Source organism: Entelurus aequoreus, linkage group LG15 (assembly GCF_033978785.1).
Source record: "Entelurus aequoreus isolate RoL-2023_Sb linkage group LG15, RoL_Eaeq_v1.1, whole genome shotgun sequence".
Lineage (NCBI taxonomy): Eukaryota > Metazoa > Chordata > Actinopteri > Syngnathiformes > Syngnathidae > Entelurus > Entelurus aequoreus.
Genome location: NC_084745.1, coordinates 12,910,391 through 12,924,942, shown reverse-complemented (window position 1 = coordinate 12,924,942; position 14,552 = coordinate 12,910,391). Strand labels below are relative to the sequence as shown.

The following is a 14,552-nucleotide window of genomic DNA, read 5'->3' as shown; positions in this document are numbered from 1 at the left end:
ATATATGCATATGTATGGATATATGCATGTGTGTGGATATATACATATGTATACATACATATCTTATTTTTTTAATCTTTTTTTTACTATTATATTACTAAATTATTGTGTATGCACCTTAGGGGATCTGCTCCAATTTCGTTGTTCTTTAAACCTGTTCACTGTAATAATAACAAATAAAACTCTATTCTATTGTATTCGCTATTCTATTTCCTTTAATGAGCACTTGGCCCCCACCAAGATGGCCGCCGTGTAGGCACGTCGCTCGCATTGGTGCCCTCGGGCTATGGCTAGGGCTATTCTATTATTTTGTCAAAATTATGAGGGACGAGCTGTAAAAATGTATTATTAATACACTTGTTCATTTACTGTTAATATTTGGTTATTTTCTGTTTCAACATGTTTGGTCTAATATTTTTATGCATTTTAATATTTCTTTTAAACAATCGACGCTTTGAAAATGATCACGTCAAATCCCGCTAAGGGCGACTAGAGGGCAGCAACACGCTTAAAATGCGTCTCGTCTGCTGGCAACCTGAGGGAGAAGAAGAAAGGAAATCACGTCCGGACGAGATGACGTTCGCTGGGACGTGATCTTTCTCGGAAGCGCCTCGAGAGGAAGTGATCTTGTCTTTTGTTGTGATGTGATCCTTTTAGGAAGTGATCTTGTGTGATGATGATGGGATCTTGGCGTCTTTGAGGTCGTGATGAAGACGGCAACAAGCGGGGTAGAAAATGGACGCGTAGATAATTCATTACAGTTTACACCAAGAACGTAAAGGAGCGCCGACCTTCCTTTTGCTATTTTTAGCTGCCAAGATGAACAATCCACTCACACCTCTCATCATCTGCATCTTCTTACAGGTCAGTCATCACTATCATATCTTTATATTTACATTTATAATATTAGTAGTAATAATAATATTATGTGTTATATTCGATTTGTTATTATCTGTTCCCTATTCTATTGAACAAGGAATAGGCTTTATGCCATCTGTGTTTATTTAAAGAGACAGTAACCCATTTTGCACACCAAATTCCGTTCAAAATGAACACATTTGATCATAATGGTCGGTTTTACAACAAAAACAAGTGTAGAATTATTCAGTACTGTATTTATTTATATACTTAGACTTAGACAAACTTTATTGATCCACAAGGGAAATTGTTCCACACAGTAGCTCAGTTTCAAAGGATGGAAAGGGTAAGGATGGAAAGGATAATGCAGGTATAAAGTAGACTAAAAATGTAACAATACATATATGTATTATTTACATATTATATATATAATATATACTGATATATTGCATTATATTATATTTTTATTAGAGATGTCCGATAAATGCGTTAAAATGTAATATCGGAAATTATCGGTATCGTTTTTTTATTATCGGTATCGGTTTTTTATTTTTATTTTTATTTTTTTATTTTTTCTTATTAAATCAACATAAAAAACACAAGATACACTTACAATTAGTGCACCAACCCAAAACACCTCCCTCCCCCACTCATTCACACAAAAGGGTTGTTTCTTTCTGTTATTAATATTGTGGTTCCTACATTATATATCTATATATATCAATACAGTCTGCAAGGAATACAGTCCTTGAGCACACATGATTGTGCGTGCTGCTGGTCCACTAATAGTACTAACCTTTAACAGTTAATTTTACTCATTTTCATTAATTACTAGTTTCTATGTAACTGTTTTTATATTGTTTCACTTTCTTTTTTATTCAATTTATTTATCTTATTTTATTTTATTAATTTTTTTTTAAAGTGCCTTATCTTCACCATACCTGGTTGTCCAAATTAAGCATAATAATGTGTTAATGTCCACGACTGTATACATCAGTATTGGTTGATATCGGTATCGGTCGCTATCGGTATCGGTAATTAAAGAGTTGGACAATATCGGAATATCGGATATCGGCAAAAAGCCATTATCGGACATCCCTAATTTTTATATAATATATACAATATATAACAAATCCCAATTACCATGTACAATAACAGCTGCAGCAAAAAAAAAAGAAGAAAAAAAAGGGCAGCACATATACAATATTTCTTGACATGCTCTATTAAATCAGCAAATTTGTTTGAGGTGATTTGTTCCAAATAAGAACAGTTTGACAGAAGCTTGCTATGAAATTGCTTTTTTACATCTCAGGCATTGTTCACATTTGAACCGGTACCAGTTTTTTGGTACTTGTGTGTTAATAAATGTTAATTATTTGATAATAAAATTGTGTTTTTAATCAAAGATGTAAAAATGAATTTATTATAACGGTGCTGGCCAGTTTTGTTTTCTTATACCATTTGAGTCTCATTTGCAATTTGGATTTGCAGTTGCACTTCCTGGACATTAGATGGCAGTACTGTGTTGTCTAACTAGGAAGTAGCTGCATGTGTTATGTTGTGCCCCTACAAAGTGTTTGTACTGTAAATATTGTGCTTATTACACGCCAGCTGTTTGATTAAAACATTCCTCTTAGTTGTAGTTTTTCATTACCAAATTTGGAGGTGTTGAAAATCGCCATGTAAAATCGCTAATGCTAATAGTAGCCTGTCTCGGGCAAATCCAATGTAAATTAGCATTTTGGAAGACTGGAACCTTATTTCACATTTGAGCGGTTTTTTTTCTACCAATGCTGTTGAAAATTCCGACACTACTTAGATGGGGTTTGGCTCTCAGTGCTGCTGGAGTGATTGCTTACGTGAGCCGGTGTTTAGTCTGCAACCGGACGCGTGCAGCAAAGGTCTCAAAATATGGCAGCGTTTGATTTTACGTGGCTCAATGCCCGACCAAATTTGGTACCCATCCCTAAATGTATGTCCTATTAACCCACTGTATACTACAGTACTGCAGTACTACATTACCACAGTACTACAGTTGCTTTATAATGTTCATCAGTAAAGTGTAGCGCTTGAAAGGGTGTGCATTCAGGATAAAACACATCCTTTTATAGTTATACCTTTCTATGATATTTTTATTTATTTACACTTTTGTCGTTTACAGGCAGTAGAGGCTAAAAAGTACTGCTGGTATTTTGAAGGTGGATATCCAATATACTTCATGTAAGTACCACCAGAAGGTACTCGTGTGTGTGTGTGTGTGTGTGTGTGTGTGTGTGTGTGTGTGTGTGTGTGTGTGTGTGTGTGTGTGTGTGTGTGTGTGTGTGTGTGTGTGTGTGTGTGTGTGTGTGTGTGTGTGTGTGTGTGTGTGTGCATATGCAAAAGATGCATATATTACAGTCATTTATGATGCTACAACAGGACTAACGTTAACCTATTTGCAACTAAAACATCCACAACATGTTTACTTTAATTGGAAGTAGAATTCTTGTTGAAGTATTTATACAGTATGTATATGCATAATCAATTATTTGTACAGTATTTATATGTATAATAAATGAAGTATTTATATGTATAATAAATGAAGTATTTATACAGTATATGTATAATAAATGAATTATTTAAACAGTATGTATATGTATAATGAATGAAGTATTTATACAGTATGTATATGCATAATAAATTATTTGTACAGTATTTGTGTATAATAAATGAAGTATTTATACAGTATTTATATTTATAATAAATGAAGTAATTATACAGTATTTATATGTATAATTAATTAATTATTTAAACAGTATGTATATGTATAATGAATGAAGTATTTATACAGTATGTATATGCATAATAAGTTATTTGTACAGTATTTGTGTATAATAAATGAAGTATTTATACAGTATTTATATGTATAATTAATTAATTATTTAAACAGTATGTATATGTATAATGAATGAAGTATTTATACAGTATGTATATGCATAATAAATTACTTGTACAGTATTTGTGTATAATAAATGAAGTATTTATACAGTATTTATATGTATAATAAATTAATTATTTAAACAGTATGTATATGTATAATGAATGAAGTATTTATACAGTATGTACATGTATAATGAATGAAGTATTTATACAGTATGTACATGTATAATGAATGAAGTATGTATATGTATAATGAATGAAGTATTTATACTGTATGTACATGTATAATGAATGAAGTATGTATAATGAATGAAGTATTTATACTGTATGTACATGTATAATGAATGAAGTATTTATGTGTATAATGAATGAGTAATTGATGTGTACTTTGTCAGATGTCGGTCTTACGAAGACTGCTGTGGGATGCGGTGCTGTGTGAGAGCGTTGTCCATCCAGAGACTGTGGTACTTGTGGTGAGTACTACTGCAGTACAGCACACCATTTAGCAAATATTGCAAATTTGAGCAAATATTGCTTATCTTTGCAAATAATGCTGAACAAGGCAAACGTTGGTGATCATAGCGAATATTGCTGATCTTAGCGAATATTGCTGACCTTTGCAAATATTGCTGATCATAGAAAATAATGCTGACCTTAGCAAATGATGCTGATCATAGCGATGCTGATTTTAGCCAATTAGGATGATTTTTCCACAAACAATGCTGATTTTAGCAAATTATGTTGATTTTAGCTAACGATGCTAATTTTACAGATTATGCTGATTTTAGCAAATTATGCTGATTTTAGCGAACAATGCAAATCTCAGAAAATCATGCTGATTTGAGCAAATTATGCTGATTTTAGCAAACAATGCTAATATTAGCAAATGATGATTATTTTAGCAAATTATGCTGAGTTTAGTAAATTATGCTGATCATAGCGATGTTGATCATAGCAAGATATGATGATCATAGCAAAATATGATGATCGTAGCGATACTGATTTCAGCAAATAATGCTGATCTCAGCAAATTCTGTTAATTTTAGCAAATAATGCTAATCTTAGCAAACGATGCTGATTTTAGCACATTATGCTGAGTTTAGCAAATTATGCTGATCACCGTGATGCTAATCTTAGCAAATAAGGTTGATTTTAGAAAACAATGCTGATTTTAGCAAACAATGCTGATTTTAGCAAATTATGGTGATTTTAGCAAACGATGCTCCATCCATCCATTTTCTACCGCTTGTCCCTTTTGGGGTCGCGGGGGGTGCTGGAGCCTATCTCAGCTGCATTCGGGCGGAAGGTGGGGTACACCCTGGACAAGTCGCCACCTCATCACAGGGCCAACACAGATAGACAGACAACATTCACACTCACATTCACACACTAGAGCCAATTTAGTATTGCCAATCAACCTATCCCCACACGATGCTAATTTGAGCAAATTATGCTGATTTTAGCGAACAATGTTAATCTTAGCAAATCATGCTGATTTTTGCAAATTATGCTGATCATAGCGATACTGATTTTAGCAAATAATGCTGATCTCAGCAAATTATGCTGATTTTAGCAAACAATGCTAATATTAGCAAATTATGATGATTTTAGCAAATTATGCTGATTTTAGTAAATTATGCTGATCATAGCGATGCTGATTTTAGCAAATTATGCTGATCATAGCAATGCTGATCTTAGCAAATTATGCTGATCATAGCGATACTGATTTTAGCAAATAATGGTGGTCTCAGCAAATGCTGTTGATTTTAGCAAACAATGCTAATTTTAGCAAATGATGCTGATTTTAGCACATTATGCTGAGTTTAGCAAATTATGCTGATAATTGTGATGCTAATCTTAGCAAATAAGGTCGAGTTTAGAAAACAATACTGATTTTAGCAAATAAGATTGATTTTAGCAAACAATGCTGACTTTAGCAAATTATGGTGATTTTAGCAAACGATGTTAATTTTAGCAAATTATGCTGATTTTAGCGAACAATGTTAATCTTAGCAAATGATGCTGATTTTTGCAAATTATGCTGATCATAGCGATACTGATTTTAGCAAATATTGCTGATCTCAGCAAATTCTGTTGATTTTAGCAAACAATACTAATCTTAGCAAATTATGCTGATTTTAGCACATTATGCTGAGTTTAGCAAATTATGCTGATCATCGTGATGCTAATCTTAGCAAATAAGGTCGAGTTTAGAAAACAATACTGATTTTAGCAAATAAGATTGATTTTAGCAAACAATACTGATTTTAGCAAATTATGGTGATTTTAGCAAACGATGCTAATTTTAGAAAATTATGCTGATTTTAGCAAACAATGTTAATCTTAGAAAATCATGCTGATTTTTTTCAAATTATGCAGATTTTAGCAAATAATGCTGATCTCAGCAAATTATGCTGATTTTAGCTAACAATGCTAATATTAGCAAATGATGATGATTTTAGCAAATTATGCTGAGTTTAGTAAATTATGATGATCATAGCAATGCTGATTTTAGCAAACAATGCTCATCTCAGCAAATTCTGTTGATTTTAGCAAACAATGGTAATCTTAGCAAATCATGCTGATTTTAGCACATTATGCTGAGTTTAGTAAATTATGCTGATCATAGCGTTGCTGATTTTAGCAAATAATGCTGATCTCAGCAAATTCTGTTGATTTTAGCAAACAGTGCTAATCTTAGAAAATTATGCTGATTTTAGCACATTATGCTGAGTTTAGCAAATTATGCTGATCATCGTGATGCTAATCTTAGCAAATAAAGTCGAGTTTAGAAAACAATACTGATTTGAGCAAACAATGCTGATTTTAGCAAATTATGGTGATTTTAGCAAACTATGTTAATTTTAGCAAATTATGCTGATTTTAGCAAACAATGTTAATCTTAGCAAATCACGCTGATTTTTGCAAATTATGCTGATCATAGCGATACTGATTTTAGCAAATATTGCTGATCTCAGCAAATTCTGTTGATTTTAGAAAACAATACTAATCTTAGCAAATTATGCTGATTTTAGCACATTATGCTGAGTTTAGCAAATTATGCTGATCATCGTGATGCTAATTTTAGCAAATAAGGTCGAGTTTAGAAAAAAATACTGATTTTAGCAAATAAGATTGATTTTAGCAAACAATGCTGATTTTAGCAAATTATGGTGATTTTAGCAAACGATGATCATTTTAGCAAATTATGCTGATTTTAGAGAACAATGTTAATCTTAGAAAATCATGCTGATTTTTGCAAATTATGCTGATCATAGCGATACTGATTTTAGCAAATATTGCTGATCTCAGCAAATTATGTTGATTTTAGCAAACAATACTAATCTTAGCAAATTATGCTGAATTTAGCACATTATGCTGAGTTTAGCAAATTATGATGATCATTGTGATGCTAATCTTAGCAAATAAGGTCGAGTTTAGAAAACAATACTGATCTTAGCAAATAAGATTGATTTTAGCAAACAATGCTGATTTTAGCAAATTATGGTGATTTTAGCAAACGATGCTAATTTTAGCAAATTATGCTGATTTTAGCGAACAATGTTAATCTTAGAAAATCATGCTGATTTTTGCAAATTATGCTGATCATAGCGATACTGATTTTAGCAAATAATGCTGATCTCAGCAAATTATGCTAATTTTGGCAAACAATGATCATCTTTACAAATTATGATGAGTTCAGCAAATTATTCTGATCATAGCGATGCTGATTTTAGCAAATTATGCTGATCATAGCGATACTGATTTTAACAAATAATGCTGATCTCAGAAAATTATGCTGATTTTAGCAAACAATGCTAATATTAGCAAAATATGCTCAGTTTAGCAAATTATGCTGATCACAGTGATGCTGATTTTTGCAAATACGGTTGATTTTAGCAAACAATGTTGATCTTTGCAAATTATGCTGATTTTAGCAAACGATGCTAATCTTAGCAAATGATGCTGATTTTAGCAAGCTGTTAATCTTAGCCAATCATGCTGATTTTTTCAAATTATGCTGACCATAGCAATACTGATTTTAGCAAATATTGCTGATCTCAGCAAATCATGCTGATTTTTGCAAATTATGCTGATCATAGTGATGCTGATTTTTGCAAATGATGATTTTAGCAAACAATGCTATTCTTAACAAATTATGCAGAGTTCAGCAAATTATGCTGATCATTGTGATGTTGATTTTAGCAAATTATGCTGATCATAGCGATACTGATTTTAGCAAATAAAGCTAATATTAGCAAAATATGCTGAGTTTAGCAAATTATGCTGATCATAATGATGCTGATTTTTGCAAATGATGATTTTAGCAAACAATGCTATTCTTAACAAATTATGCAGAGTTCAGCAAATTATGCTGATCATAGTGATGTTGATTTTAGCAAATTATGCTGATCATAGCGATACTGATTTTAGCAAATAAAGCTAATATTAGCAAAATATGCTGAGTTTAGCAAATTATGCTGATCATGATGCTGATTTTTGCAAATAAGGTTGATCTTAGCAAACAATGCTGATTTTAGCAAATTATGCTGATTTTAGCAAACGATGCTAATCTTAGCAAATTATGCTGATTTTAGCGAACGATGTTAATCTTAGCAAATCATGCTGATTTTTGCAAATTATGCTGATCATAGCGATACTGATTTTAGCAAATAATGCTGATCTCAGCAAATTATGCTGAATTGGCAAACAATGATCATCTTTACAAATTATGCCGAGTTCAGAAAATTATTCTGATCATAGCGATGCTGATCTTAGCAAATTATGCTGATCATAGCGATACTGATTTTAGCAAACAATGCTGATCTCAGCAAATTACGCTGATTTTAGCCAACAATGCTAATCTTCGCAAAATATGATGTTTAGCCAATTATGCTGATTTTCGCAAATAAGCTTGATTTTAGCAAACAATGCTGATTTTAGCAAACTATGCTGATTTTAGCAAAGAATGCTAATCTTCGCAAAATATGCTGAGTTTAGCAAATTATGCTGATCATAGTGATGCTGATTTTCGCAAATAAGGTTGATTTTAGCAAACAATGCTGATTTTAGCAAATTATGCTGATTTTAGCACGCAATGCTAATCTTAGCGAATTGTGCTGATCACAGTGATGCTGATTTTACCAAATAATCAGGGCGCACACACACACACACACACACACACACACACACACATTCTCAACAAGTTGTGTCTCCTCCGGTGTTGTCAAGTGGGATTCTTGTGCTTGTCAGGGTGGTGTTGATGATGGCAGTGTTGTTGTGCTGCGGCGTGGGTTTCTTCGTCCGTAGAAGAATGTACTCCTCCTCACTGACCGACGATCCCGTCTTCAACGTTTCTTTCACCAGACACCCTGCCAGCTCGCCAGGTAAAGGACCACACAAAAGACCAAAAGTATGGTCACACATCAAAGAAGCGGATTAAAAACAAGATGTCCTGTGTGTAGTTTCCCAGCAGCCAGGACACATGCAGGGCTTCGGCGTGAACGGGGTGGCGGGTGCCGACCCCTCGCTCACCACGACACACCCCGCTTACCTGCAGCAGACTGGCTCCGCCCACATGATGATGGCCCCCTACCCGCCACCGCCCTCGTACTGCAACCACCCGCCGCCGTCCTACGAACAAATCTTCCACAACGCTGACAAGAAGTAACGTCTGCGACAAACACTTTGTGGATGATAGCCTCAAAAAATAACGTTTGTTGTCCTCCAGAAAAGACGAACAATCGACAAAGCAAACAACCATTTTTTTTTTGTTCTGTTCCGACCAAAGATGAATTTCTATTGACCCCAACACTTCACTGTCACCATCAATCATCTAAAAAGTACACAATGTATAAATCATGTGGAAAGTACACAATGTATCACATCATTGTGGAATAAAAAGTACAACATCATTTGGCTCTTTTGAAAAAAATTGCAGGGCGAGAATAACTTGAGTGTACAACTTTCGGTACGATACACAATTACCATGCAAATACTTGCTAAAAGAAATACTGTGCAGTCGTTAGCTAGCAGGAATCTTGGCTAGCAATAGTTTTAAGGTAGTTAGCATGCTAACATTAGCATACTTGCCAACCCTCCCGGTTTTACCGGGAGACTCCCGGTATTCTCCCGACAAACTCCCGGAATTCAGCCGGAGCTGGAGGCCACGCCCCCTCCAGCTCAATGCGGACCTGAGTGGGGACAGCCTGTTCTCACGTCCGCTTTCCCACAATATACACAGCTTGCCTGCCCGATGACGTCATAACATCTACGGCTTTTAGAGAGTAGAGTGCACAACTGCGCACACAACAAGGAGACGAAGCAGAAGAACGAGGAAGTTACAGACATGGCGACGCCGTCGACGAGCAAGATGAAGAAATACGCTTGCAGGTTCCAAAACGAATGGAAACAAGAATTTCAGTTCATCCAGGACAGTTCGAAGGGGAAGGTGTATGTTGCCTGTACATTTTGTAGAACAGACTTCTCCATTGAACACGGTGGCCGAAATGATATACTCATTCATGAACGGAGAGCGAAGCTTCTGGCTGCAAAGCATTGTACTTTCAAGTACAACAATGAGTAGGTGAGTGTTGTGTGTGTATATGTGTAAATAAATGAACACTAAAATTCAAGTATTTCTTTTATTTATTTATATAATAAAATATATATATATATATATATATATATATATATATATATATATATATATATATATATATATATAGCTAGAATTCACTGAAAGTCAAGTATTTTATACATTATATATATATATATATATTTTTTTATATATATATATATATATATATATATATATATATATATATATATATATATATATATATATATATATATATATATATATATATACTGTATATCAATCAATCAATGTTTATTTATATAGCCCTAAATCACAAGTGTCTCAAAGGGCTGTACAAGCCACAACGACATCCTCGGTACAGAGCCCACATACGGGCAAGGAAAACTCACCCCAGTGGGACGTCAATGTGAATGACTATGAGAAACCTTGGAGAGGACCGCATATGTGGGTAACCCCCCCCCCCCCCCCCCCCCCCTCTAGGGGAGACCGAAAGCAATGGATGTCGAGTGGGTCTGACATAATATTGTGGAAGTCCAACACATCAGCGAAAGTCCAGTCCATGGTGGGGCCAGCAGGAACCATCCCGAGTGGAGACGGGTCAGCAGCGTAGAGATGTCCCCATCTGATGAACAGGCTAGCGGTCCACCCCGGGTTGGGAGCAGAGTAGAAAAGAAAAGAAAAGAAACGGCAGATCAACTGGTCTAAAAAGGGAGTCTATTTAAAGGCTAGAGTATACAAATGAGTTTTAAGATGAGACTTAAATGCTTCTACTGAGGTAGCATCTCTAACTTTTACCGGGAGGGCATTCCATAGTATTGGAGCCCGAATAGAAAACGCTCTATAGCCCGCAGACTTTTTTTGGGCTCTGGGAATCACTAATAAGCCGGAGTTCTTTGAACGCAGATTTCTTGCCGGGACATATGGTACAATACAATCGTCAAGATAGGCAGGAGCTTGACCGTGTAGTATTTTATACGTAAGTAGTAAAACCTTAAAGTCGCATCTTAGGTGCACAGGAAGCCAGTGCAAGTGAGCCAGTATAGGCGTAATATGATCAAACTTTCTTGTTTTTGTCAAAAGTCTAGCAGCCGCATTTTGTACCATCTGTAATCTTTTAATGCTAGACATAGGGAGGCCCGAAAATAAAACGTTACAGTAATCGAGACGAGATGTAACGAACGCATGGATAATGATCTCAGCATCGCTAGTGGACAAAATGGAACAAATTTTAGCGATATTACGGAGATGAAAGAAGGCCGTTTTAGTAACACTCTTAATGTGTGACTCAAACGAGAGAGTTGGGTCGAAGATAATACCCAGATTCTTTACCGAGTCGCCTTGTTTAATTGTTTGGTTGTCAAATGTTAAGGTGGTATTATTAAATAGATGTCGGTGTTGAGCAGGACCGATAATCAGCATTTCCGTTTTCTTAGCGTTGAGTTGCAAAAAGTTAGCGGACATCCATTGTTTAATTTCATTAAGACACGCCTCCAGCTGACTACAATCCAGCGTGTTGGTCAGCTTTAGGGGCATGTAGAGTTGGGTGTCATCAGCATAACAGTGAAAGCTAACACCGTATTTGCGTATGATGTCACCTAGCGGCAGCATGTAAATACTAAAGAGTGCAGGGCCAAGAACCGAACCCTGGGGAACTCCGCACGTTACCTTAACATAGTCCGAGGTCACATTGTTATGGGAGACACACTGCATCCTGTCAGTAAGATAAGAGTTAAACCAAGACAAGGCTAAGTCTGTCATCCCAATACGCGTTTTGATACGCTCTAATAAAATATTATGATCAACAGTATCGAAAGCGGCGCTAAGATCAAGAAGCAGCAACATAGATGAAGCATCAGAATCCATCGTTAGCAATAGATCATTAGTCATTTTTGCGAGGGTTAGGGTTATATATATATATATATATATATATATATATATATATATATATATATATATATATATATATATATATATATATATATATGAAATACTTGAGTTGGTGAATTCTAGCTGTAAATATACTCCCCTCTTAACCACGCCCCCCGCCCCAACCACGCCCCCGCTCCCAACCACGCACCCCCCGCCTTACCCCCCCACCTCCCGGTATCGAAGGTCTCAAGGTTGGCAAGTATGCATTAGCGTGCTAACTTTTTTTTTAGCCAATTTTGCCAGTGTATACCTCAGAGTCATATTATTATTGATCATGCTAACTGTTTGCCTGTAAGAATGCTAACGTCGGCGCACTAACTTTTTCATCCGTGCGCATCAGTTACATTTGCTGTTAGCAAGCCATGCTAATATTAGCATGCTAACAGCATGTGTCAGGCGCCGAGGCGAAGCTTGAAAGCCTGTGGTTAAATTTATTAACTCGGTCTTCACGGTGAAATACATAAACTAAGACGAGTGGATAAGATGAAGGCAGAATTGACAAACGTCAATAAACTACTACAAATAAAATAATGACCGTATTTTTCAGACTATAAGTCGCAGTTTTTTTTCATAGTTTGGCCGGGGGTGCGACTTATACTCAAGAGCGACTTATGTGTGAAATGATTAACACATTACCGTAAAATATCAAATAATATTATTTAGCTCATTCACGTAAGAGACTAGACGTATAAGATTTCATGGGATTTAGCGATTAGGAGTGACAGATTGTTTGGTAAACGTATAGCATGTTCTATATGTTATAGTTATTTGAATGACTCTTACCATAATATGTTACGTTAACATACCAGGCATGTTCTCAGTTGGTTATTTATGCCTCACTATTCTTTATTTATTTTAAATTGCCTTTTAAATGTCTATTCTTGGTGTTGTGTATTATCAAATAAATTTCCCCAAAAAATGCGACTTATACTCCAGTGCGACTTATATATGTTTTTTTCCTTCTTTATTATGCATTTTACGGCCGGAGCGATTTATACTCCGAAAAATACGGTATTCAAATATTTACTGTAAATGATATTAATTATTGGGGAATTGTCTGCCTACAGTTTGCATTATTTATGTTTAGTTAAGAAAAATAATCAAAGCTATCTCCACAAATGTGTCTTTATTACAAAGTCTTTTTTTTATCTTACACTGAATATATGTAATTGAGCAAATTATGCTCACAATTTCATTACATTTTCATTACAAATTTTCATTTGATTTACCGGTACTTTTCGAAGCAACAAAATATTTCTACAGTGAATTTAAAAAATGGTGTGTTTAATAGTTGAGTTTGTTAAAATACGTTGCTTTAAAATTCAATGTAAAAAAATAAATAAAAAAATTGCGCAGTAATATTTGTTGCTTCAAAATTCAAGACTTACTTCCGGTAAATTAAATACAACTAGAAAATTCCTGCGTAAATTTTGTTGGGCCTGCTATCTGTGCCCTGGACCTCTGGCCGGGGGTCTTCCGGAAGCCGGCGTACTTATTAGATGGTGCAGAGTGTCTGAATCCGGGAGTTTTAGGTGTAACGTAAAAAAAAAATGGGTGACAGAGCTAGCCTAAATCAGTAGCATGTTTACCGTATTTTTCTGAGTTTAAGTCGCTCCGGAGTATAAGTCGCACCGGCCGAAAATGCATAACAAAGAAGGAAAAAAACATATATAAGTCGCACTGGAGTATAAGTCGCATTTTTTGGGGAAATGTATTTGATAAAACCCAACACCAAGAATAGACATTTGAAAGGCAATTTAAAATAAATAAAGAATGTGAACAACAGGCTGAATAAGTGTACGTTATATGAGGCATAAATAACCAACTGAAAACGTGCCTGGTATGTTAACGTAATATATTATGGTAAGAGTCATTCAAATAACTATAACATATAGAACATGCTATACGTTTACCAAACAATCTGTCACTCCTAATCGCTAAATCCCATGAAATCTTATACATCTAGTCTCTTACGTGAATGAGCTAAATAATATTATTTGATATTTTACGGTAATGTGTTAATAATTTCACACATAAGTCGCTCCTGAGTATAAGTCGCAAAGTATAATCGACCAAACTATGAAAAAAAAATGCGACTTATAGTCCGAAAAATACGGTAAATTATATTAATTATTGGGGAATTATCTGCCTACAGTTTGCATTATTTATGTTTAATTAAAAAAAACAATCAAAGCTATTTCCACAAATTTGTGTCTTTATTACAAAGGCTTTTTTTTAATTTTAC

At 34.8% G+C, this 14,552-nt stretch overlaps 1 protein-coding gene across 1 annotated transcript; it reads left to right on the top strand.

Moving 5' to 3' along the window:
* The first annotated feature begins 541 nt into the window (after window positions 1-541).
* vopp1b (VOPP1 WW domain binding protein b) lies at window positions 542-9,692 on the top strand. Its single transcript, XM_062021966.1, has 5 exons — window positions 542-864; window positions 3,020-3,078; window positions 4,173-4,250; window positions 9,031-9,164; window positions 9,243-9,692. Exons 1-5 carry the CDS (start codon window positions 820-822, stop codon window positions 9,446-9,448), a joined length of 522 nt encoding a protein of 173 aa, XP_061877950.1. The 5' UTR covers window positions 542-819; the 3' UTR covers window positions 9,449-9,692.
* The last annotated feature ends 4,860 nt before the right edge of the window (window positions 9,693-14,552 follow it).

What these genes read in the sequence shown, in the direction of transcription:
- vopp1b (XM_062021966.1), top strand. Translation starts at nt 820, where the DNA reads ATGAACAATCCACTCACACCTCTCATCATCTGCATCTTCTTACAG. An exon ending in CAGAGACTGTGGTACTTGTG is followed by an intron (nt 4,251 to 9,030) that starts GTGAGTACTACT and finishes TGTGCTTGTCAG; the next exon opens with GGTGGTGTTGATGATGGCAG. An exon ending in ACACCCTGCCAGCTCGCCAG is followed by an intron (nt 9,165 to 9,242) that starts GTAAAGGACCAC and finishes TCCTGTGTGTAG; the next exon opens with TTTCCCAGCAGCCAGGACAC.